Consider the following 24,594-nt stretch of genomic DNA (forward strand, 5'->3'; position numbering starts at 1 on the left):
TGCCTGCCTCCGTCTGTCTGTCTGCCTGCCTCTGTCTGTCTGCCTGCCTCTGTCTGTCTGCCTGCCTCTGTCTTTCTGCCTGCCTCCGTCTGTCTGTCTGCCTCCGTCTGTCTGCCTCTGTCTGCCTGCCTGCCTCTGTCTGTCTGTCTGCCTGCCTGCCTCCGTCTGTCTGCCTGCCTCCGTCTGTCTGCCTGCCTCCGTCTGTCTGCCTGCCTCCGTCTGTCTGCCTGCCTCTGTCTGTCTGCCTGCCTCTGTCTCTGTCTGTCTGCCTCTGTCTGTCTGCCTCTGTCTGTCTGCCTCTCGCTAGCATATGTTTTGCTGAATGTCTTCAACACCATTAACTGCTCTTCCTGCCTCTTCCGTGTTGCTAATTTATTCCCAGCCAGTCACCCAAGCTGTGGGGTCTCTCTGTTAGTGTGACGGGCTTGAAGAGGACGTGTAGCCCACTGAACGGTAGTCAAATGGGCGCCGTTCATCTCTCTAAGGAGGAGAAGGTAGGCTGTCTGGATGAGTGTGAAGCTGATGATATTAGGCTGGGATTTAACTGAACCACAGGGGCGACTGGCAACCCAGAACAACGCTCCTCACAACGCCATACTGGCACAGACTGCCAAGTACACAAATAGATACACAGATTAACTAGCAGAATCAGATGCAAAAAAATAAAAATAATTTTATTGGTCACATACACCCGCAGTAACATCTGCTAAATATGTGTAACTCACACACACACACTCACTCACTCCTATTCTGTAATCCCCAAACCCAGAGGTCCTTCTACTTAGGGTACAGTGTATGTGAAAGCAGGGGTTTGTCTGGTGATAAGCAGATTTATCCAAGCATTACTATTGATTTATTATCTAATTACACAGCCATCGTAATGGAGGCACTTTGGAGTAAATTGGAGAGTTGCAGAGATAAGGTTTGGGCAAAATGAGCTTTTCATGGCTGTAGTGTAATTGTAATTACTTGATAGGTTTTCTCTAAGAGGGAGTAAAAAAATAAGGAACGTTATGACAAGGGAACCATATAAACAGACTGATATGAATGGAGAGAGTTACCATAGCAAATCCAACATCAGCCTTCTTCAGGGCGGGGCCATCGTTAGTTCCGTCGCCTGTCACAGCCACCACCTGTCGTGTCTCGAGGACGGTGCTGTCCATGATACCTGAGGGAGAGAAACAATACCACACCCCTCAGATCTCAACACACAGGACAGCAGTATAAATATTCACTGAGACAAGACACCCATGGAATCGAATTCTTTGGGAGGAACATAACTAACAAATGCTGTCCCCCAATATTTCGAAAAAGCCTTTTTCCCATTTAATTAGCTTTTTCAGTCACAGAACTTCAGTGTTTCTTTCGGTTAGTCTTCTAGTCAAGTGTCCATATTCATGACCCACATCTGCATTATGCTTTCCCTGGCCCATCCTTCTCTCTCTCTCCACCCCTCCACTGCCCCCCAACTGAGATGAAACTGGCTAGTCTTTGAAGAGAACTGGGTTGGGCTGAGGGGGGTGGCAGTGCTACAGACCCCTGGGTCCAATGTGTGTGTGTGTCTATCACAGAAGAAAGAGATTACACATTTCTGGAAGGAAAAGGGAGGGAAAACAAGAAAAGGAGAGATATGTGACAGCTTTAACCTACCTTTGACCAGAGTGTGTTTGTCAGTGGGAGAGGAACGAGCCAGCACACGCAGCTTGGGCCACACCTTATCCAGACGCTCTTGCTCCACCTAGAGCACAGGAGTACACAGTGTCAGAGGGGCTACATCTTTACTACTATATAATTTACGTCCCCATGCCGGTCTCACCTCTATTATATAATTATAAAAGTCCCCCTTTCAAAATAAAAGTCCTGTGGTGTATCTCACCTCTCCCTGGTCATTACGGATCAACTGGTTGAACTCTTTGCCCTCTAGACACAGGAAGTCCTCGCCCGGCAACAGGATGCCACACTTGGTTGCTATGGCACGGGCGGTGTTGATGTTGTCCCCGGTAACCATGCGCACGGTGATGCCAGCCCTCTGGCACTTGAGGATAGCATCAGGTACCTTTAGGGGAGGGAGGAGAGAGTCATGAATAAGTTCACTACAAGGACATTGGTCATCTAGTATTGTGTAGTTATATGTCCACTTAAAAATTAAAAATACATTTATTGGTATAGTACCAGTGCTGATCTCAGACCAGTCTGTGTAAGGTATGAGTGTATCTGAGTGTATTCTGTATGTGTATTCCCCTCCACACGTTCCCTACTCCATTTTGTACCACCGTTGATCTCAGTAACAGTGTCGCAGGTTATTTTCGTCTCCCTCTCTCAGCACGACAGTGTGAATCCCTGACAGCTTCTGCTCATTCCAGCGCGACCTCTCAACCCTCTGTGTGTGTGAGTCTCTCTCTCTGTGTGTCTGAGTGAAGTCTTGTGTAATTATCCACCCTCAGCTATGTGATGAGTCACTCCTCATTAGACCAATTAGATCACTTATTTATAGATCATTAGAAACCCCCCACAGACGTCTGCCTGTCAATCACACCGCTGAGCCCCCAACCCCTTCCCCCACCCCGTCTGCCCTCACACAAACCACTAAACGTGTAGCTACACTGTCTACACAACCCTCCCCCACCCCCCACAACAACACAGAATCCTAAGGAAATAAATAACCCACTATGGTGGAATGCTCCCACACTAGCACTGGCAGACCACCTCATGTAAACATCCACTCACAGACCTACGATCGCTAACTCTTCAATGTTCCCCGAACAGTCACCCACATCTTTGGCCTTTAGTTTGAACCATGATAACATCTTGTATGCTTTGCATTTTCCCTCAGTAATGCATTTGAATAATAAAATGACGCAGGTGTTCTTTCCCCATCTATCATGGTAATGAAGGGTGCCTCATCTCCATTATTAATGGATGATATTAGTGAATATTCTACATACCAGAAGCTCATTTCAGAGACGCTGCTGTCAGGTAAATATCAGCGCTAAAGTGCACAGCCATTATAAATATCCTAGCATGGCTGCTACAGTACAGTCCCTTTCCGCTAGCAGCCCTTCCCTTCCAACCCTATTGGGAACTGGTAGAGTGTCTGTCACCCGCTGGCTACAAAGCTATTTCCATCCACTATGTTATCTGCTGCAGCTTGACATTCAAAAGTCTAATGACTATCAGTGAGTCATGTGAAAGACACAGCAAGTGGCGGTCAGGTGGAGCAAGAAACTAGCTAATATGTTACAGCCACACTCTTTAAAATGGCTGTATCAGCAGGATTCATAATGCTGTTTTCACCAGCACAGTGTTCAGCACACTGTCCGCCATATTGGCACCAAAAGCTTGTTGATATTACATTTACATTGTAATTCGCAGGTTCACGGACTCCGGCTGGGGCTATAGAGAAGACTCTTTAGGAGACAAGAGGGCCATTTCAGTTCTCTAGGGCCGCAGTGGAGTGAGGAGGATTGAACATGAGTGTTCATCTCACTCAATTGGCTACACTTACGTGTGATGTGTGTGTGTGTGTGTGTGTGTGTGTGTGTGTGTGTGAGAGAGAGAGAGAGAGACTGTGCATGTGTCTGTGTGTGCAGATTAGCTTTTCCGTTAAACACCAGCTCTCTATATAGATACTGGCTGCCTGCAGTTATCGTAGCATAGCAGAACTTAGATCACTGCATCACTGGCCTTATTACACTGATTTTAACTATTTAATATGATACATTGTTCATATCAGTGTCATATGCACCCAGTCTCTTATTTAAGCAAAGGCCAAAGGAGGTGTGGTATACAAAAGAAAAATCAGCACCGTCGCGGATCACGATGCCTTGCTCCAGACAGACTAAACAACTTTTTTGCTCGCTACCACAAACACGGCCCGCTACCAAAACCTGCGGGCTCTCCTTCACTGCAGCCAACGTGAGTAAAACATTTAAACGTGTTAACCCTCGCAAGGCTGCCGGCCCAGACGGCATCCCCGGCAGCGTCCTCAGAGCATGCCCAGACCAGCTGGCTGGTGTGTTTACAGACATATTCAATCAAGCCTTATCCCAGTCTGCTGTCCCCACATGCTTCAAGAGGGCCACCATTGTTCCTTTTCCCAAGAAAGCTAAGGTAACTGAGCTAAATGACTACCGCCCTGGAGCACTCACTTCCGTCATCATGAAGTGCTTTGAGAGACTAGTCAAGGACCATATCACCTCCACCCTACCTGACACCCTAGACCCACTCCAATTTGCTTACCGACCCAATAGGTCCACAGACGACACAATCGCCATCACACTGCACACTGCCCTAACCCATCTGGACAAGAGGAATACCTATGTAAGAATGCTGTTCATCGATTACAGCTCAGCATTTAACACCATAGTACCCTCCAAACTCGTCATTAAGCTCGAGACCCTGGGTCTCGACCCTGCCCTGTGCGACTGGGTCCTGGACTTCCTGACGGTCCGCCCCCAGGTGGTGAGGGTAGTTAACAACATCTCCACCCTGCTGATCCTCAACACTGGGTCCCCACAAGGGTGCGTTCTCAGCCCTCTTCTGTACTCCCGGTTCACCCACGACTGCATGGCCATGCACGCCTCCAACTCAATCATCAAGTTTGCAGACGACACTACAGTGGTAGGCTTGATTACCAACAATGATGAGACTGCCTACAGGGAGGAGGTAAGGGCCCTCGGAGTGTGGTGTCAGGAAAATAACCTCGCACTCAATGTCAACAAAACAAAAGAGATGATCGTGGACTTCAGGAAACCGCAGAGGGAGCACCCCCCTATCTACATTGACGGGACAGTAGTGGAGAGGGTGGAGAGTTTTAAGTTCCTCGGCATACACATCACGGACAAACTGAAATGGTCCACCCACATAGACAGCGTGGTGAAGAGGGCGCAGCGCCTCTTCAACCTCAGGAGGCTGAAGAAATTCGGCTTGTCACCAAAAACACTCACAAACCTTTACAGATGCACAATCGAGAGCATCCTGTCGGGCTGTATCACCACCTGGTACGGCAGCTGCTCCGCCCACAACCGGAAGGCTCTCCAGAGGGTAGTGAGGTCTGCACAACGCAACACCGGGTGCAAACTACCTGCCCTTCAGGACACCTACACCACCCGATGTCACAGGAAGGCCAAAAAGATCATCAAGGACAACAACCACCCGAGCCACTGCCTGTTCACCCCGCTATCATCCAGAAGGCGAGGTCAGTACAGGTGCATCAAAGCTGGAACCGAGAGACTGAAAAACAGCTTCTATCTCAAGGCCATCAGACTGTTAAACAGCCATCACTAACATTGAGTGGCTGCTGCCAACATACTGACTCAACTCAAGCCACTTTAATAATGGGAAAATTGATGTAATCAATTTATCACTTGCCACTTTATATTATTTATACTAGATAATGTTTACATAACCTACATTATTCATCTCATATGTGTATATACTGTACGCCATACCATCTACTGCATCTTGCCATCTTGATGTAATTAGATGTATCACTAGCCACTTTAAACAATGCTACTTTATATAATGTTTTCATAACCTACATTACTCATCTCATATGTATATACTGTACTCTATGCCATCCTGATGTAATGTATTACTAGCCACCTTAAACAATGCTGCGTTGTATGTTTTCATACCCTACAATAATCATCTCATATGTATATACTGTACTCCATACCATCTATTACATCTTGCCTACGCCGTTCGGCCATCACTCATTTATAGATTATGCACATATTTGTATTCATTCCTTTACACTTGTGTGTACAAGGTAGTTGTTGTGGAATTGGTAGATTACTTGTTAGATATTACTGCATGGTCGGAACTAGAAGCACAAGCATTTCGCTACACTTGCATTAACACCTGCTAACCATGTGTATGTGACAAATAAAGTTGATTTGATATGGCCAATATACCAGGGCTAAGGGCTGTTCTTAAGCGGAGTGCCTGAACACAGCCCTTAGGTGCCTTATTGCTATTATAAACTGGTTACCAACGTAATTAGAGCAGTAAAAATAAATGTTTTGCCATACATATGGTGTATGGTCTGATATACCATGACTGTCAGCCAATCAGTATTCAGGTCTCAAACCACCCAGTTAATAATATAAGATATACCTCATCTATAGTTCTTGGTCCTCATGCACTTATAAGTGGCTCTCAAATTGTTCCTCTCATTGACTTCTGCAGTCAATATGATATCATATGACTGCAGCCAGCAGGTTCCTGAGCTAATTCAATATATTTAATTGGGATCAGATGTTTGAGTCACACTGCAGCAAAACAGTTCATTTGTCACGCCCTGACCGTGGAGAGCCCTCGGGGTTTTCCCAATTGACTGACCTTCATGTCTTAAAGTGATAATGGACTGTCATTTCTCTTTGCTTATTTGAGCTGTTCTTGCCATAATATGGACTTGGTCTTTCACCAAATATGGCTATCGTCTGTATACCACCCCTACCTTGTCACAACACAGCTGATTGGCTCAAACGCATTAAGAAGGAAAGACTTCCACAAATTCACTTTAAATAAGGCACACCTGTCACGGTTGTCGTAGGGTTTAGACCAAGACGCAGCGGGAAAATGTATACTCATCTTTTATTAAAGGATAAAGAAGGAAAAAACCAAAACAAACACGTATACAAAAAACACGGCGACAAAGAACAGGCTGGTAAGGCACAAAGCTATACACAGCAACAATCTCCCACAAAATCCCATGACAAACACATACCTATATATAGGACCTTCAATCAGAGGCAACGATAGACAGCTGCCTCCAATTGAAGGCCCCAATCTACCTAAACATAGAAATACAATACCCTAGACTGAACATAGAAATAAACTAACATAGAACAATAACCAAAACCCTGGACTAATAAATCAAATACCCCTCTACATACATAACCACCCCAAACCATATAAACCAAATACCCCCTCTACATGAACACATACACAAACACACCCTGAACCACATAAAACAAATACCCCCTGCCACGTCCTGACCAAACTATAAGAACAAATAACCCCTTTTACTGGTCAGGACGTGACAACACCTATTAATTGAAATGCATTCCAGGTGACTGCCTCATGAAGCTGGTTGAGAGAATGCCAAGAGTGTGCAAAGATGTCATCATGGCAAAGGGTAGCTACTTTGAAGAATCTCAAATATAAAATATATTTTTATTTGTTTAACACTTATTTGGTTACTACATGATTCCATATGTGTTATTTCATAGTTTTTATGTCTTCACTATTATTCTACAATGTGGAAAATATTAAAAATAAAGAAAAACCCTTGAATGAGTAGGTCTCCAAACTTTTGACTGTTACTGTAAATTTATGCACTTTCTGATCAGTTAGAGGGTGTCCACCAGAGCTTGTTTTGTTCAGGCAGAATGCGTCTGTCCATGTCTCACCTCAGGTCTGACGGGGTCCTCAATGCCGACCACACAGATGCAGGTGAGCTCGTTGAGGATATCGGCCTCGTTGTCCCAGTTTGGTTCTCCTGCCTCGGCAGGGAAGTCCCTGTAGGCCACACAGATGGTCCTTAGACCGTCACAGGCCATGGGCTCAATCACCACCTTCACCATCTCATCACGGTCCTTAGGCTTGAAGATACGTGGCTCCCCGTTCGTGTCCAGGATACGGGAACATCTAGAGGGCGAGCAGGGAAGGAGGAGGAGGGGAGTAGGAGGGTAGGAGGGGGAGGAGGGGTGGGGGACGAGGGGAGGGGGAGGAAAGATAGAAAGATCGACTTGATCATCCTCCCCCTCCTATCTTGGTGTATCCATTCCTCAACGAAAGATATGACCAATCCCTTCCTCCCTCCCCCTCTCCCTCCCTTCTGTACTTGCGTAGGACGATCTCGGAGGCTCCCTTGCTGTACATGCGAAAGCCGCTACCGTCTGTGTTCTTCAGCACCGTGCTCATGCTCTTACGGGATGAGTTGAAGGTGTACACCTGGAAACACACCTCTCAGTTAGTTATAACTCCCATATTATCACAATATGCTATATTACTATAGTACACTACTTTCTGTAGGAATAACGGGCAGTAGGTTATGTGTAAATTTAGTCTTGGAGCCACACAGAACACACATATATAAAAGTTAAATAAGTTACAGATTGCACATTTAACTTCATTGATACATTTTGAAGCAGCTACACACCTTGTACAGCTTCTCCTCAGGAATCTCGTCCCTGATTGGCTGGTAGTCCCTCTTCAGTTCCAGCACGAAGCCCAATAGGGAGCATTCTGTCTTGTTGCCAACGTGGCGGGGCAGACCTCCCTCCTTTTCTGGAGACTGGAGAAACAAACAAAACGTTACACACACCCTACCTACTGTATGCTACAAACATGTACATTTCATGAAGAAGACATATAGTTAAAGGAACATTGAGATGTGCATCCTACAGAGTGTAAAATGAACCATGAAGATATGCACTAGAGAAGAAGACTATGCATTTCTAAGGATGTGCACACACTGCGTACATATGACATGAAGCTCCAAATGTCGAGGCGCTATGGTCCAAGGAATGAACGAAGATGAGTGAGGGATTCTCCTAAGGGCTATTTAAAGCCTGTATCTTCAGTCTTATGTGATTATCTGGTGGTATTGATGGGCTGATGAATGAATGGATAGAAAGCAGTATCATGTTTCTGGAATGTTATTATGGACCATCTTTACTGAAGACTGGGACGATATTAGCATGTGCTTCAAGTGCCTCACTTAAGGATGGGTGTGTTTGTGTGTGCGTGTGTGAGAGTGAGCGGTGAAGGTTTATTGTGAGTGCTCGTTCAATTTATGCATTTGAGGATGGGTGTGTAAGTATACAGTGTGTGTGTGTGTGTGTGTGTGTGTGTGTGTGTGTGTGTGCGTGCGTGCATCTCTCTCTCTCTCACCAGGATCTTAGTAGTATAGGCTGAGTTGATGGCGATGCTGTTGACCAGGACTTCCATTGTTGATGGTTTGATGACGTCGGGTTCTGGTACTTTCTTGTAGTGTGTGTCTCCCAAGTAGGCCTGCACCACGGTCATACGGTTCATGGTGAGGGTGCCTGTCTTGTCGGAGCAGATGGTCGTAGCGTTCCCCATTGTCTCACACGCATCCAGGTGACGCACCAGGTTATTGTCTTTCATCATTTTCTACACAGGGGACAAGACAGACATTAGAGGTCAGTGCTGTGTGTGTGTGACCTGACAGAGTAATAAGTCTGGGAGATGGTGGCAGCTAGCGACAGCCCCTCTGGCACTGCCACTACCAGCACCGTGTGCGTATTGGTTTGAGTGTACCTTGACAGAGTAGGCCAGAGAGATGGTGACGGCTAGAGGCAGCCCCTCAGGCACAGCCACCACCAGCACAGTGACTCCGATGATGAAGAACTTGACAAAGTACTGAATATAGATGGGGGTACACTCCTTCAGCCATGGGCGACCCTGTACCCCGAACGTGTCAATCACGAAGTACAGAATAAGAATGATCACCGTCACTGCTGACATGATCAGACCTGGGCAAAAGAAACAAAGTATACTGTTTCTATCTGGCGGTCAAATCCAGGAGCAGGCATGTACAGATGTAGGACCTTAATTTGATCACCCTGTTGCAGAAGGACACTTTAAACTTGTATTGTATTTCAGGTTTAAAAAGGCTTCCAAAGTTTGGAATTTCCACTGAATTTCATACTTGATCGGCCCTTACAAAAAAATGTTTAACCCTTACAAAAATGTCTATTGGTTATAATCCACATAATAATTCACATTTCCTGTTGCTGCAGGATTATTTTCCTGCTGTAGCAAACTGGCTCAAATTACGATTTTACATCTGTATGTACACCTGTGTGTACGTGTGTCAGGGCCCTAATGTTTTTAAGACCTCTATTCTTACCTGCCTTCCCGATCTGCAATGTCTATGTGTGTGCCTGTGTAGGTCTGTGTGCACGTGCATCTCTGCCTCTGACCTTACCTGCCTTCCCGATCTGCAATGTCTATGTGTGTGTGCCTGTGTAGGTCTGTGTGCACGTGCATCTCTGCCTCTGACCTTACCTGCCTTCCCGATTAGCACAGCCAGTTTGGTGAGTTTGCCCTGCAGCACAGACTTCTCCTTCTTGGTGATCTGAACCCTCTTCACCTGTTTGACCTCCACCTCCGGCTCCTTCTCCTCGGACTCAACCTCACTCTTCAGGGGCTGGATCTCCAGGGCAATGCCGTCCTGGGTCTTAGCTATGGGACAGGGTAGATGGATGGAGAAATAGGTAGGGTAGAGAGGGGGTAGTGGGAAGAGGGCGGTGGGGGTGGAGGAGAGCAATTAGTGGTGGTGAAAAAGTTTGGGGAGGGTAAAGAGGGTAGTGATAGGAGGTTGGAGATGGTTGGTAGTGAGATTTTTGGGGGGCTTGGGGAGAGGAGAGGGAACAGACATTCCAAAAAGGATGAGGCAGGAGGAAGGAGGATCGAGCGGTTGTGGTTCAGTTCCGGTTGGAAGAGAGACAGAAACACGGTCACCAGACCACCAGACTCAGGTCCTGAGCAGTGATCCACTAAACCATGTGGATCATTTAATCTCTTAAACCAGAACAGATCCCTTTGTGATCAACACTGATGTTATTATTTGTTGTTAGCGGTCAGTTTGATGGAGAGTTCAGCAAATGTGATTTATTCTTCATTAAAGTCAAATTAGTACTCAATAATTAACTGATTGATTGTTTAAATACTCTAATGCATAAATTAAACATTACGAAAGCAGGGAAGTGTTGGAAAGAGTAAACACACAGCACAGAATTCATCAGGAAATGCTTGAGATAAAAGTAAGGATTTAACAATACAAAACTGATTTGTAGCAGCAATTTAACGCTATACAACTTCTTCCAGATGGCGCATTTCCATACAGGATTTACCCCAGTGTTTCACCCAAAACGCTCAGATTTTTCTGTGTCCATCTATGCGGGCCGGAACCCGTGTCTCACTGGGCCATGGCTCTGGAGGACTTGCTTTCACCAGGGGCCAAAGCCAGGCCCCTGGTACCTTTCAGCCTGCATTTACATAACAATGGCTAACTGTGAACACCTTTTCGCATAGCAACTGTCTTGATGATGCAGAGGTTGTTGATTCTGCTCTCCCCAAGTCTTTAGTGTGACTCTCCTGATGGAAACACAATTACACTAGAGTTCACATTAACATAAAACACTGCCGACACACTGGTGTGGGGGTAAGTCTCCATGGAAATGTGCCAAGAAGAGTCTATGGAGATGGTTTTTGGTTTTACATCATACATTTAACAGATAATATTTTCAGAACATCGAAGTACAGGTTGTAAATTCTACAATGGTTCCTTTGCGGGGGATTGTCAACTGAACGTATTTCATCTCTGCTACAGAGCTCAGTCATGTTTTACAAATGCAAATAAGATATTTGCATTTCACAACTTCAATATCTTATATTCACTCTGTTTGTTCTCTAGCTCTGTCTCTTTTCCGGTAGAAATAGTCCACAATATCTAAGGCCGAGTATAATAAAGGTGGTAAAATAAAAGATCAGTATTCTATGGTAATCAGTGTCATATGCATTGCTATGGATTCTATTTGTGGCCCATGCAAACTCAACACCAGTGAATTTAAAGTACATTCACAATCTAGTTGGATCATTTTGTACCCATGTCATTTTTGCTGTAATGTTTTTTTCTCACACTCCTAAAATGTCTGTACTTGAAGCCCCTTGTATTGAGCATAGTGACTCTGCCACCCCTGAGAATAGGCCACCAATCAGGGGATACCGAGTCAGTCCTAACATAAAACCCATTAGACCAGACCCATCAGACTGAACACAGCCACACACTGACTGGACTGGCAGACTGACGCACGGACGGACGGACTGACGCACGGACGGATGCACAGCACTTACAGACGCAGCACGGACCACGACGAGGGGGGGGGGGGGTGTGTTACCCCTCAAAAAAACTCAAAGAAACTGACAAACTGAAAAAAAGAGAACAAAAAACAAAGCAGAGATACAACCACCACAAAAATAAAATGATGAGGTAGAAGACGAGGCTGCACCTCCAGAGGTAGTTTTTTTTTTGCGAAAGAGACAGAAAAATAAATAAAGAGAGGTAGAGTCAAACAGTGATCGCGAGAAGAGAGTACGAGACAGCATGAGGTCCTGAGCAACATCCTGGAAAGAGGCAACAGAGAGAGAAAAGAAACAGAACAGGAAAATAGAACAGAACAGACAACAATCCACAGCCCATTGATAATGTCAGGGTGCAACTCCCACAATGAGCCACTTGCCAGAGTTTGTACAGTCTCCCTAACTCCTTGACCCTAGTTCTGAAGTTAGCATTGGATAGATAGAATAGAAGAATTTAGATTATAATTATATATAGAATGTCTATTATAATTCTGTTTAGATCCCTTCTTTTTTAAACTAAGCCCAAAAACTATTACCAAATTTCCAGATACTGAAACATGATATCAGGGGTCCTACCACTCCTATTTCATTTACTCTCAGGAGCCAGAGATTACTTGGCATCCATAAAGCTACTACACTGGATAAACTACTCATCAGTATGTGGACATTTTCAGAATATACATTTCATGTTGTGAATGCAGGTTGGGTCGATCTGTCACTATTAATTTAATGTTGTCCTACTCTAGCATTAGCTACCGCTCCATGCTGGAGAGGAGAGAAGCTGTTTACTAGTGAAAGGTCAAGGGCGAGGGGAAGGAGAGAGGAGAGGGCAGGAGGGCTGGGGAGGGTCTGTGAGCAGCAGATGCTCAGGCCCTGGGAGGCTGAGTGAGGGGGGGAGACAGCTTGGATGAGTTCTGGATGACACGTCACATGGAGGGTGGAGCGGTCCAGGCCAGGCAAGCTGTAGGAGCTACAACACCCCGGGTGTCTATCTAAACATAGCATGTGAGGATGAAACTTCCTCTTTGGGGTTAGTAGAACTAACCCTTTTGTAGCTCTGTGATTGAGGTAAAGCTAACCCCATTTAGCCCTAGAAGGGATACAAATCTACTGGAGTTGTTGTGTTATTATTTTAACCCCATATAGCTCGGACGGATATACCTGCAGTAGTCTACAACAGAAGGATAAAGAAGGATACTCCTGGGAAGCTCTGTGATTGATAAAGGTTGACTACAGTTATGTTATACTAACCCCTCATAGCTCTGAAGGATATAGTCTACAACAGTAGTGCTGAATGCTAACCCTAGGTAGCCTTGAGATGGAAATCGGTCTACAATAGTGGCATTGACGGCTAACCCCACTTCTCTCTCTGGGGACCAGTGGCAGGTGAGAGTTGCATCCTTTCACAGGTAAAGCAAGGCGAGAAGAACCTCCCCTTTTCAGAAGGTGGAGGGAAGCGAGAGCATGAGAGAGAGAGAGAGAGAGAGAGAGAGAGGGAGAGAAAAGAGTGCATAAGACTGACACGAAACTCCCAGACTGCTGCTGAATGGAAGGGGAGAGGGAGGGATGGAGGGAAGGGTTACCTTTGTTGCGATTTTCAGGGGGTCCTTGTTTTTTACCTGTTCAGACAGAGAGAGAGTGCGGAATGCTGATAACATGGCTTAAAAGAAATAAAAAAAATCATAAAACCAAAACGAACAGAAGATCAAAACAATATAAATTCAAGTGTGTGTTGGGGGCTGGAACGGGCCGTCAGAGGAGAGAGACCACTAGTTGGTTTAAGGCTGTAGAGTAAAGTAGAGCATCCATCCACAGACAGCAGGATCTGTTACTGGTGACACTGGGCTCTTGTGTGTGCTTCTAAGTATGTCTGCCCTCTTCCTCCATCCTCGCTGTATACACCTGTCTCAGAGGAAGACAGACAGTTCAACACCCAGTGTGCTTGCCTGTGCTGCAGCCAGTGTGTGCGTGTACAACTAACTAGCCTTTACTTGCTCTGATCTACTCTAATAAACCCATAACATTAAGGTCATGATGGCTGCGCTCAACAGTTTCATGAACATTTGAAATCACAGTCTAATTTTGTGATGACTAAAGATGCCAATTGGAATGAGGCATTGTCTTGCAGCTCCCTCCTCTGAGCTGGCACATTCAGCCCCTTTAGAATGAATGCCTGAAAAACAGAAATCTTAGCAAAAAAACTCTTACCAAACAGAAAAGAAAACCCAACTAAGTGTTAGTATGGAACACAAGCTCATTAGAGACCATGTAGATATATATGTAGATTAACTGTACTGGTTCCTTAGTGTTGCTTGTTTAATTAGAACAGATACGAAAGGGAGGGATGAAAGAAAGAGTGGAAATCCGTTTTTCCTGACAGTGGGTCTGTGGTACGGGCATAGAATGACCACCCAATCATCCATGAACAGAACAGAACCACTCCTGGGAAGGAGTGGTCTAGAAAGGGCCTTGGATGTGAAAACTAACACCAGGAATTAGATAAATAAGGATAGGACAGCGATGTCAATGAAACTGAATGGAACCTCTGGCCTCCATGGTACAGTGTTTATCATGGCTGTCCCATCTTCCTTTAGATCGTTCTAGAGTTCAACAGACTGGAGTAACTCATTCTTCTACTAGAATCTTACCTCAGGGAACCAGCAAACAGAGCGCTCACGTAGAAAGACAAGGATAGCTCGGTAGATAGAAACACACACACAGGAGACAGATTGGGGAAAAAGCCAGTCACTGACTCTCTGTGAACTGTTACCATGGCGATGTGCATTTGTCCCCCCCCATCTCTTACCTTTCTTGATCTTCTTTTCCTCGTCGCCATCTCCCGCCCCCAGCAGAGTGAAGATGATTCCAGTCTGGGAGTTGAGACCCACTGCAGACACCACCATTCTACCTGATCCCTCCATCACATGGGTGCCTGGAGGATGAAGGGGGAGAAAGAGAGAGGATAAGAAGATAGTTGGGAAGGAAAGAGAGAGAGAGAATTAGATACTAGAACATTAACAGAAAGGTCATAACTGTGCTATATGTATGAATAACTGTACTGTATGTATGAATAACTGTACTGTATGTATGAATAACTGTACTGTATGTTATTCCATTGTGTCCTCAATTTTCAGTCTCCATACTGTATCACACGACATATATTATAATTTAAAACAATAGAGGTCCTAACTGGGATATTGAATGTCTGATAATAGTGATATTATGAATAGGCACTCTCACCGGACAGCAGCATGGGGTCTTTCTCGAGGGACTTCCTGACTTGGTCTGATTCACCGGTCAGAGAGCTTTCGTCAATCTTCAGGTCGTTGCCCTGGATCAGGATACCATCAGCTGGCAGCAGATCACCTAGGAAACAGTTACACAGTTATATGACTGTGATATACAATGTCTCACCATATTCCGTAGCTTTGTATATTTGGTCAATGTGTTACCTCATCATATTGGTTCATTGTATCCAGACCTGGGTTCAAATATTATTTAGGGTATTTCAATTACTTTCAAAATCACTTGGAAGTAAGTATTTTTATATTTTTAATTTCAAAACAAGTAGTTGAATATTGAAATGTATTTGGAAATACACTTGTAAAGTATTGGCATGTATTTGAAAAATACTAAAATACCATATTTGATCTGGGCGATGTCTCCTGTCACTAGTTCGGACACAGGGATCTGGATGACCTGGCCTTTGCGGATGACGGTGAACTTCTGCTCCTGTTCGATGCGGCTCTGCAGCCCGCGGAACTGCTTCTCCTTGCTCCAGTCGTTAAACGCCGTCACCAAGACAACGATGGCAACAGAGAACAAGATGGCGGCGCCCTCGATCCAGCCCGCCTGTGCCTCGCCCTCATCCTCCACTCCAGATGCTGTCTCACCACACACTGTGGAAAGCAGAACACAGGACCACAACATGATCATGTCAAGACCAGATCAGTGATTTAAGCCCACAACACGACCAGGTCGGTGATACAAACAATACCAGAACACAACCAGGTCAGTGATACAAACAATACCACAACACGACCAGGTCAGTGATATAAGACCTCAACACGACCAGGTCAGTGATACAAACAATACCACAACACGACCAGGTCAGTGATACAAGACCTCAACACGACCAGGTCAGTGATACAAACAATACCACAACACGACCAGGTCAGTGATACAAACAATACCTCAACACGACCAGGTCAGTGATATAAGACCTCAACACGACCAGGTCAGTGATATAAGACCTCAACACGACCAGGTCAGTGATATAAGACCTCAACACGACCAGGTCAGTGATACAAACAACACCTCAACACGACCAGGTCAGTGATACAAACAATACCACAACACGACCAGGTCAGTGGAACAGGAAATGAAAACATTTGCAAACCCTCAATTCTCCCTTCATGCCCCAGTCCCCCTCACCACCCCTCCCACCTGTTCTAACTGCCCCGGGTTAGGGTGTACTACTCACGTTCGCTATCTCCCCCGGGAGGGTGGTAGAAGGACAGGCCCAGGGAGATGACGGCAGCAATCTCCAGGATGATTAGAGTAACATCCTGTAGAGCTTCCCACACCAGCGCCAGGAAAGACTTAGGCTTTTTAGGAGGGATGAAGTTCTTCCCAAACGCTGTGTGGCGCTTCTCCAGATCCACTGGGTTACCAGACAGACCTAAGAGAGAGGAGGAGGAGAATAAGAGATTGAACAGACAGGTAATAGAGTAAACAGTTATCACAGAAATGCATACAAGATCAAACAATAGATGATGTTGAATATATACATTCAGCTCGACACAAGGCCACGTTAGAGGTATGAAAAATGCATGACAAAATATCAGGATTAGAAATGTTTAGGAGATTCTATAGGTTGCTGTTTTGCCTTGGTCTAAAGGTCTAAACTGACTCTAAAATGCTGCCTAGAGCCGGCCGTTCAAACACACCCATCCATACCCCATGTCAGCCTCCTACTGTGGACACAATCTGCTAGGCAACTACTGCCAAAGGCTTTGACATTCAGGTGGATGAAATACACAAACCGGTCCGAAAACCATGTTATCCCTTGTGTATTTTTCCACAATCAAACCTTTAGATGAACTGGTATTTCCCTAATGAGATAAAATATGTTTCATAGATTCCAAGTAATATATCATCACCTCATCGAAATCTTAATTGCTGCAAATAAATCTAGAGAACCGCAGAAAATACAAAGAGGTCAGTCAATGAGAAGCCATGAGGCGTTTGAAAGGATTCACAAGGCTGTTGAACTTATTGGAAGTGTTCCAAATGTAATGTCTAACTACTGCTCTCCGTCCCCCACAGCCTATACACACTGACTCTATGCCTATTCACAGGTCTCTACCCACTCAGACGCACACACCTTCACTGTCAATCTTACTCACATACACGCATTCATATACACCCTCACTCACACACTCATATACACCCTCACTCACACACTCATCACTGACGCAACACACTTACATACACACACCCTCACCAACGCTGCTGCTAAAATTATTTTGGATTTGATTTATTACTACCACTATGCTGATGTTCATTGATTACCTTTACCATAAGTATCTAATGTATCTATTTATCTACTGGTCACTATAACTTCTGTTTACATGTATTAACATTAAAAACTGTAACATCTTATGCTTCACGGAGTCGTGGCTGAACGACGACAATGTCAACATACAGCTGGCTGGTTATACGATGTACCGGCAGGATAGAACAGCGGTGTCTGGTAAGACAAGGGGCTGCGGACTATGTATTTTTGTAAATAACAGCTGGTGCACGATATCTAAGGGAGTCTCGAGCTATTGCTCGCCTGAGGTAGAGTATCTCATGATAAGCTGTAGACCACACTACCTACCGAGAGAATTTTCATCTGTATTCTTCGTAGCTGCTTACATACCACCACAGACCGATGCTGGCACTAAAACCTCACTCAATGAGCTGTATACCGCCATAAGAAACAGGAAAACGTTCATCCAGAGGCGGCGCTCCTAGTGCCGGGGACTTTAATGCAGGGAAACTTAAATCAGTTTTACCAAATTTCTATCAGCATGTTAACTTGTTATGGATAGGGGGCAGTATTTTCATGGCCGGATAAAAAACGTACCTGATTTAATCTGGTTATTACTCCTGCCCGGAAACTAGAATATGTATATAATTATTAGCTTTGGATAGAAAACACTCCAAAGTTTCTAAAACTGTTTGAATGGTGTCTGTGAGTATAACAGAACTCAAATGGCAGGCCAAAACCTGAGAAGATTCTGTACAGGAAGTACCCTGTCTGACCATTTCTTGGCCTTCTTTGCCATCTCTATCCAAACAGAGTATCTCTGCTGTAACGTGACACTTCCTCCCATAGGCTCTCAGAAGGCGGCAGAATGTTGAATGATGACTTTGCAGTCTCTGGCTGAAAAACAGTAGCGCATTTGGTAAGTGGTCGATCTGAGAACAATGAGACGGGTGCGCGCGTGCATGTGAAGAGTCCATTACTTTCTCTGTCTTTGAACGAAAACAACGACTCCCGTCAGAATATTATCGCTTTTTTTTTTCTTATAGTAAATCTGAGTTTGGTGAGTACCAAACTTGGTGGGTGTCAAAATAGCTAGCCATGATGGCCGGGCTATCTACTCAGAATATTGCAAAATGTGCTTTCACCGAAAAGCTATTTTAAAATCGGACACCGCGATTGCATAAAGGAGTTCTGTATCTATAATTCTTAAAATAATTATGTTTTTTGTGAACGTTTATCGTGAGTAATTTAGTAAATTCACCGGAAGTGTTCGGTGGGAATGCTAGTTCTGAACGTCACATGCTAATGTAAAAAGCTGGTTTTTGATATAAATATGAACTTGATTGAACAAAACATGCATGTATTGTATAACATAATGTCCTAGGAGTGTCATCTGATGAAGATCATCAAAGGTTAGTGCTGCATTTAGCTGTGGTTTTGGTTTTTGTGACATTATATGCTAGCTTGAAAAATGGGTGTCTGATTATTTCTGGCTGGGTACTCTGCTGACATTATCTAATGTTTTGCTTTCGCTGTAAAGCCTTTTTGAAATCGGACAGTGTGGTTAGATAAAGGAGAGTCTTGTCTTTAAAATGGTGTAAAATAGTCATATGTTTGAAAAATTGAAGTTTTCGGATTTTCGAGGAGTTTGTATTTCGCGCCACGCCCATCATTGGATATTGGAGCAGGTGTTCCGCTAGCGGAACATCTAGATGTAAGATGTGCAACCAGAGGAAAAAGAACTCTGGACCACCTACACAGAAATGCACACAAAGCTCACCCTCGCCCTCCATTTGGAAAATCTGACCATAATTCTATCCTCCTGATTCCTGATTACAAGCAAAACGTAAAGCAGGAAGCACCAGTTACGAGATCAATAAAAAGGTTGTCAGATGAAGCTGATGCTAAGCTACAGGACTGTTTTGCTAGCACAGACTTGAATATGTTCCGGGATTCCTCCGATGGCATTGAGGAGTACACATCAATGACGTCGTCTCCACAGCGACCGTACGTACATACCCAAACCAGAAGCCATGGATTACAGGCAGCATCCACACTGAGCTAAAGGCTTGAGCTGCCGCTTTCAAGGAGTGGGACTCTAACCCGGAAGCTTATAAGAAATCCCGCTATGCCCTCTGACGAACCATCAAACAGGCAAAGCGTCAATTCAGGACTAACGTAAAATCGTACTACATAGGCTCTGACACTCGTTGGATGTGGAAGTGCTTGCAAACCATTACAGACTACAAAGGGAAGCACAGTCGAGAGCTGCCCAGTGACACGAGCCTACCAGACAAGCTAAACTACTTCTATGCTCGATTCGAGGCAAATAACACTGAAACATGCATGAGAGCACCAGCTGTTCTGGAAGACTGTGTGATCACGCTCTCCGCAGCTAATGTGAGTAAGACCTTTAAACAGGTCAACATTCACAAGGCCGCAGGGCTAGACGGATTACCAGGATGTGTACTGCGAGCATGCGGTGATGAACTGGCAAGTGTCTTCACTGACATTTTCAACATCTCCCTGTCCGAGTCTGTAATACCAACATGTTTTAAGCAGACCACCATTGTGCCTGTGCCCAAGAACACTAAGGTAACCTGCCTAAATGACTATCAACCAGTAGCACTCACGTCTGTAGCTACGAAGTGCTTTGAAAGACTGGTCATGGCTCACATCAACACAGTCATCCCAGAAACCCTAGATCCACTCCAATTTGCATTCCGCCCGAACAAATCGACAGATGATACAATCTCTATTGCACTCCACACTGCCCTTTCACACCTGAACGAAAGGAACACCTATGTGAGAATGCTATTCATTGACTACAACTCAGCATTCAACACCAAAGTGCCCTCAAAGCGTGTCAATAAGCTAAGGAACCTGGGACTAAACACCTCCTTCTGCAACTGGATCCTGGACTTCCTGACGGGCCGCCCCCAGGTGGTAAGGGTAGGTAACAACAAATCCGCCACGCTGATCCTCAAGACAGGGGCCCCTCAGGGGTGTGTGCTCAGTCTCCTCCTGTACTCCCTGTTCACTCACGACTGCACGGCCAGGCACAACTCCAACACCATCATTAAATTTGCCGATGACAACAGTGGTAGGCCTGATCATCGACAACGAAGAGACAGCCTATAGGGAGGAGGCCAGAGACCTGGCCATGTGGTGCCAGGACAACAACCTCTCCCTCAATGTGATCAAGACAAATGAGATGATTGTGGACTACAGGAAAAAGAGGACCGAGCACTCCCCCATTCTCATCGATAGGGCTGCAGTGGAGCAGGTTGAGAGCTTCAAGTTCCTTGGTGTCCACATCAGCAACAAACTAACATGGTCCAAGCACACCAACACAGTTGTGAAGAGGGAACCACAAAACTTATTCCCTCAGGAGACTGAAAAGATTTGGCATGGGTCCTCAGATCCTCAAAAAGGTTCTACAGCTGCACCATCGAGAGCATCCTGACAGGTTGCATCACTGCCTGGTATGGCAACTGCTCGGGCTCCGACCGCAAGGCACTACAGAGGGTAGTGCGAACAGCCCAGTACATCACTGGGGCCAAGCTTCCTGCCATCCAGGACCTCTATACCAGGCGGTGTCAGAGGAAGGCCCTAAAAATTGTCAAAGACTCCAGCCACCCTAGTCATAGACTGTTCTTTCTGCTACCGCATGGCAAGCGGTACCGGAGCACCAAGTCTAGGTCCAAGAGGCTTCTAAACAGCATCTTCCCCCAAACCATAAGACTCCTGAACATCTATTCAAATGGCTACCCAGACTATTTGCATCCCCCCCTTTACACCACTGCTACTCTCTGTTGTCGTCTATGCATAGTCACTTGAATAACTATACCTACATGTACATACTACCTCAACTAACGGTGCCACCGCACATTGACTCTGTATTGGTACCCCACTGTATATAGTCTCACTATTGTTATTTTACAGCTGCTCTTTATTTACTTGTTACTTTTATGTCTTATTCTTATCCGCATTCTTTTGAAACTGCATTGTTGGTTAGGGGCTTGTAAGTAAGCATTTCACTAAGATCTCCACCTGTTGTATGCGGCGCATGTGACTAATAAAATTGGATTTGATGTTAACAGTTGAAACTTCTGTTGTATCTGAATAGATTTTGTCCTGAGGTGGCTAGCTACGGAATGCTATATGATGTATGACTGGTGAGTAGATCCACAACCAGGATAGCAAGCTACTGTATATGCTAGTAGCTGTAGCACCTGGTGTGTTCCAATTCTTTGAATGCTAACACACAGAACTGTAGTTAGCTATTTCAACTGGGAGCTGGGTAGGCAATAGACAATACAAGTTTCAAGTTTTAGTAGTCATATATAGAGGATACGCATGGTATACAGTACATTCGGAAAGTATTCAGACCACTTGACTTTTTCCTCATTTTGTTACATTATAGCCTTATTCTAAAATGGATTCAATTGATTTAAAAAAATGTAATCGATTTTTTCCCCTCATCAATCTACACACAAAACCCATATTGACAAAACAAAAAAACAAGTTTAGACATTTTAGCAAATGTATTTAAAAAAAACAACTGAAATATCACAATTGCATAAGTATTCAGACCCTTTAGTCAGTACTTTATTGAAACACATTTGGAAGCGATTACAACCTTGAGTCTTCTTGGGTATGATGCTACAAGCTTGGCACACCTATATTTGGGGAGTTTCTCCCATTCTTTTCGGGCAGATCCTCTCAAGCTCTGTCAGGTTGGATGGAGTGCGTTGCTTCACAGTCATTTTCAGGTCTCTCCAGAGATGTTCAAGCGGGTTCACGTTCGGGTCCTGGCTGAGCCACTAAAGGACATTCAGAGACTTGTCCCGAAGCCACTCCTGCTTTGTCTTGGCTGTGTGCTTTGGGTTGTTGTCCTGTTGAAAAGGTGAACATTCGCCCCAGTCTGAGGTGCTCTGGAGCAAGTTTTCATCAAGGATCTATCTGTACTTTGCTTCGTTCATCTTTCCCTCGATCCTGACTAGACTCCCAGTCCCTGCCGCTGAAAAATATCCCTACAGGGATGGTGCCAGGTTTCCTCCAGACGTGACGCTTGGCATTCAGGCCAAAGAGAACTTGTTTCTCATGGTCTGAGAGTCTTTAAGTGCCTTTTGTCAAGCTCCAAGAGGGGTGTCATGTACCTTTTACTGAGGAGTGGCTTCCGTCTGGCCATTCTACCATAAAGGCCTGATTGGTGGAGCGCTGCAGAGATGGTTGTCCTTTTGGAAGGTTCTCCCATCTCCATAGAGGAACTCCGGAGCTCTGTCAGTGACCATTGGGTTCTTGGTCACCTCCCTGACCAAGGCCCTTCTCCCTAGATTGCTCAGTTTGGCCGGACGGCCAGGTCTATGAAGAGTCTTGGTGGTTCCAAACTTCTTCCATTTAAGAATTGTTAAATTCTGGGTTACACTTAGAACATTGTTATACTCCACAGTATAGTATCTGAGGAGTGAAAAAGACTGGTTTTTACATCAGAAGTTAATGGTTATCTGTAGGAGCCAGATGGCTTTGGAATGTTTTGGGTGGGCGGGAGGAAGTCACAGGATTGCTATAGGGAATACGGGTGGAGATCTTTGGATTAGGCATCAAGGGGGTTGAGGTCAGTTCAGATCCCCTTAAGGGGGATACAGGTGTGCCAAGCTTGTAGCGTCATACCCAAGAATCACTGCCAAAGGTGTATCAACAAAGTACTGAGTAAAGGGTCTGAATACTTATGTAAAGGTGATATTTCAGTTGTTTATTTTAAATACATTTTAAAACCTGTTTTTGTTTTGTCATTATGGGGTATTGTGTGTAGATTGATGAGGGGAAAAAAAAGATGTAATCCATTTTAGAATAAGGCTGTAAAGTAACAAAATGTGGAAAAAGTCAAGGGGTCTGAATACTTAATGAATGCACTGTATTTCTGTGAGTAGCCTAAAACATAAATCAAAGCAGAAAGTACTTCTCATGCAGCATGGCCACATGCTGAGTACATGGGGTAGTGTGTAGATTTTTTTTCATTTGCTCACGTTGCATTTTGTGCGAACACATGCTTTCTCTTGACACTTGCTTGTGGCAGCAGATTTGCAGAGGACTGCGCTGTGAATGTGAAGTAAATGACATTGTCAGACTTTCCCTTGCTTCAGAAGAGAGAAAATTAGTTGAGAAGATTATTCTCTATTCTCTTCACTCCCTATCCCTCCTTTTCTGGGTGATTTGTGATGTTTTATTTGTGCTTCCCATGACATACACACACACACACTGTTTATACTGAAGTATGTTTGTTGTATTTTCAGGGCACATTTGTAAAAGTGATGTCTTACCTGTTAAAATAAAGGTACAAAAATAAATACAAATATTCTTTCTCCAAATTTCCCAATCTTCCTCTTTCCTCCTCGCCTCTCCTTCTCAGTCTGACCTTGCCCTTCGATCTTATCCTTTTCTTTATATTCTAAAACATAAATCAATATTCTATGCCCCTCCCTCTCTATGTGTTGATCACTGACTTCATCAATGTGCTGCTATATTGGCAGCTCATCAGGACATACAGCTAACCAGTCTCTCCCACCCTCGGCCCTCTCTCACTTACTCCCTCCCTTACTTCGATGCCTCTCTTTCTCCCTCCCACCTCTCTTTCCCTCCCTCGCCTCTTCCCTCGCCTCTTCCCTCGCCTCTTCCCTCGCCTCTTCCCTCGCCTCTTCCCTCGCCTCTTCCCCCTCTCCCTCGCCTCTTCCCTCGCCTCTTCCCCCTCTCCCTCGCCTCTTCCCCCTCTCCCTCGCCTCTTCCCCCTCTCCCTCGCCTCTTCCCCTCTCCCTCGCCTCTTCCCCCTCTCCCTCGCCTCTTCCCCCTCTCCCTCGCCTCTTCCCCCTCTCCCTCGCCTCTTCCCCCTCTCCCTCGCCTCTTCGCCTCTTCCCCCTCTCCCTCGCCTCTTCCCCCTCTCCCTCGCCTTTTCCCCCTCTCCCTCGCCTCTTCCCCCTCTCCCTCTCCCTCGCCTTTTCCCCCTCTCCCTCGCCTCTTCCCCCTCTCCCTCGCCTCTTCCCCCTCTCCCTCGCCTCTTCCCCCTCTCCCTCGCCTCTTCCCCCTCTCCCTCGCCTCTTCCCCCTCTCCCTCGCCTCTTCCCCCTCTCCCTCGCCTCTTCCCTTTTCTCCCAATCTTTC

The 24,594-nt window shown here is 45.3% G+C and overlaps 1 protein-coding gene across 5 annotated transcripts in view; it reads right to left on the reverse strand.

Annotated features, from left to right (window-relative positions):
- The window catches only part of LOC115150301 (plasma membrane calcium-transporting ATPase 1), a 148,398-nt gene that overhangs the window by 53,868 nt on the left and 69,936 nt on the right, over nucleotides 1–24,594 (reverse strand). For 3 of the 5 annotated variants that reach the window (XM_029693433.1, XM_029693440.1, XM_029693434.1), the window contains exons 3-16: nucleotides 16,382–16,579; nucleotides 15,540–15,797; nucleotides 15,139–15,264; nucleotides 14,705–14,830; nucleotides 13,482–13,517; nucleotides 10,042–10,218; nucleotides 9,292–9,506; nucleotides 8,902–9,144; nucleotides 8,168–8,302; nucleotides 7,850–7,959; nucleotides 7,416–7,653; nucleotides 1,877–2,056; nucleotides 1,651–1,738; nucleotides 1,062–1,168 (exon numbers count right to left, since the gene is read on the reverse strand). In XM_029693433.1, the coding sequence (XP_029549293.1) occupies nucleotides 1,062–1,168; nucleotides 1,651–1,738; nucleotides 1,877–2,056; nucleotides 7,416–7,653; nucleotides 7,850–7,959; nucleotides 8,168–8,302; nucleotides 8,902–9,144; nucleotides 9,292–9,506; nucleotides 10,042–10,218; nucleotides 13,482–13,517; nucleotides 14,705–14,830; nucleotides 15,139–15,264; nucleotides 15,540–15,797; nucleotides 16,382–16,579 (2,237 nt within the window). The remainder of the gene's footprint in view (nucleotides 1–1,061; nucleotides 1,169–1,650; nucleotides 1,739–1,876; nucleotides 2,057–7,415; nucleotides 7,654–7,849; nucleotides 7,960–8,167; nucleotides 8,303–8,901; nucleotides 9,145–9,291; nucleotides 9,507–10,041; nucleotides 10,219–13,481; nucleotides 13,518–14,704; nucleotides 14,831–15,138; nucleotides 15,265–15,539; nucleotides 15,798–16,381; nucleotides 16,580–24,594) is intronic. The other 2 variants (XM_029693438.1, XM_029693439.1) reach the window with 1 other exon arrangement.

Source organism: Salmo trutta, chromosome 16 (genome assembly GCF_901001165.1).
Source record: "Salmo trutta chromosome 16, fSalTru1.1, whole genome shotgun sequence".
NCBI lineage: Eukaryota > Metazoa > Chordata > Actinopteri > Salmoniformes > Salmonidae > Salmo > Salmo trutta.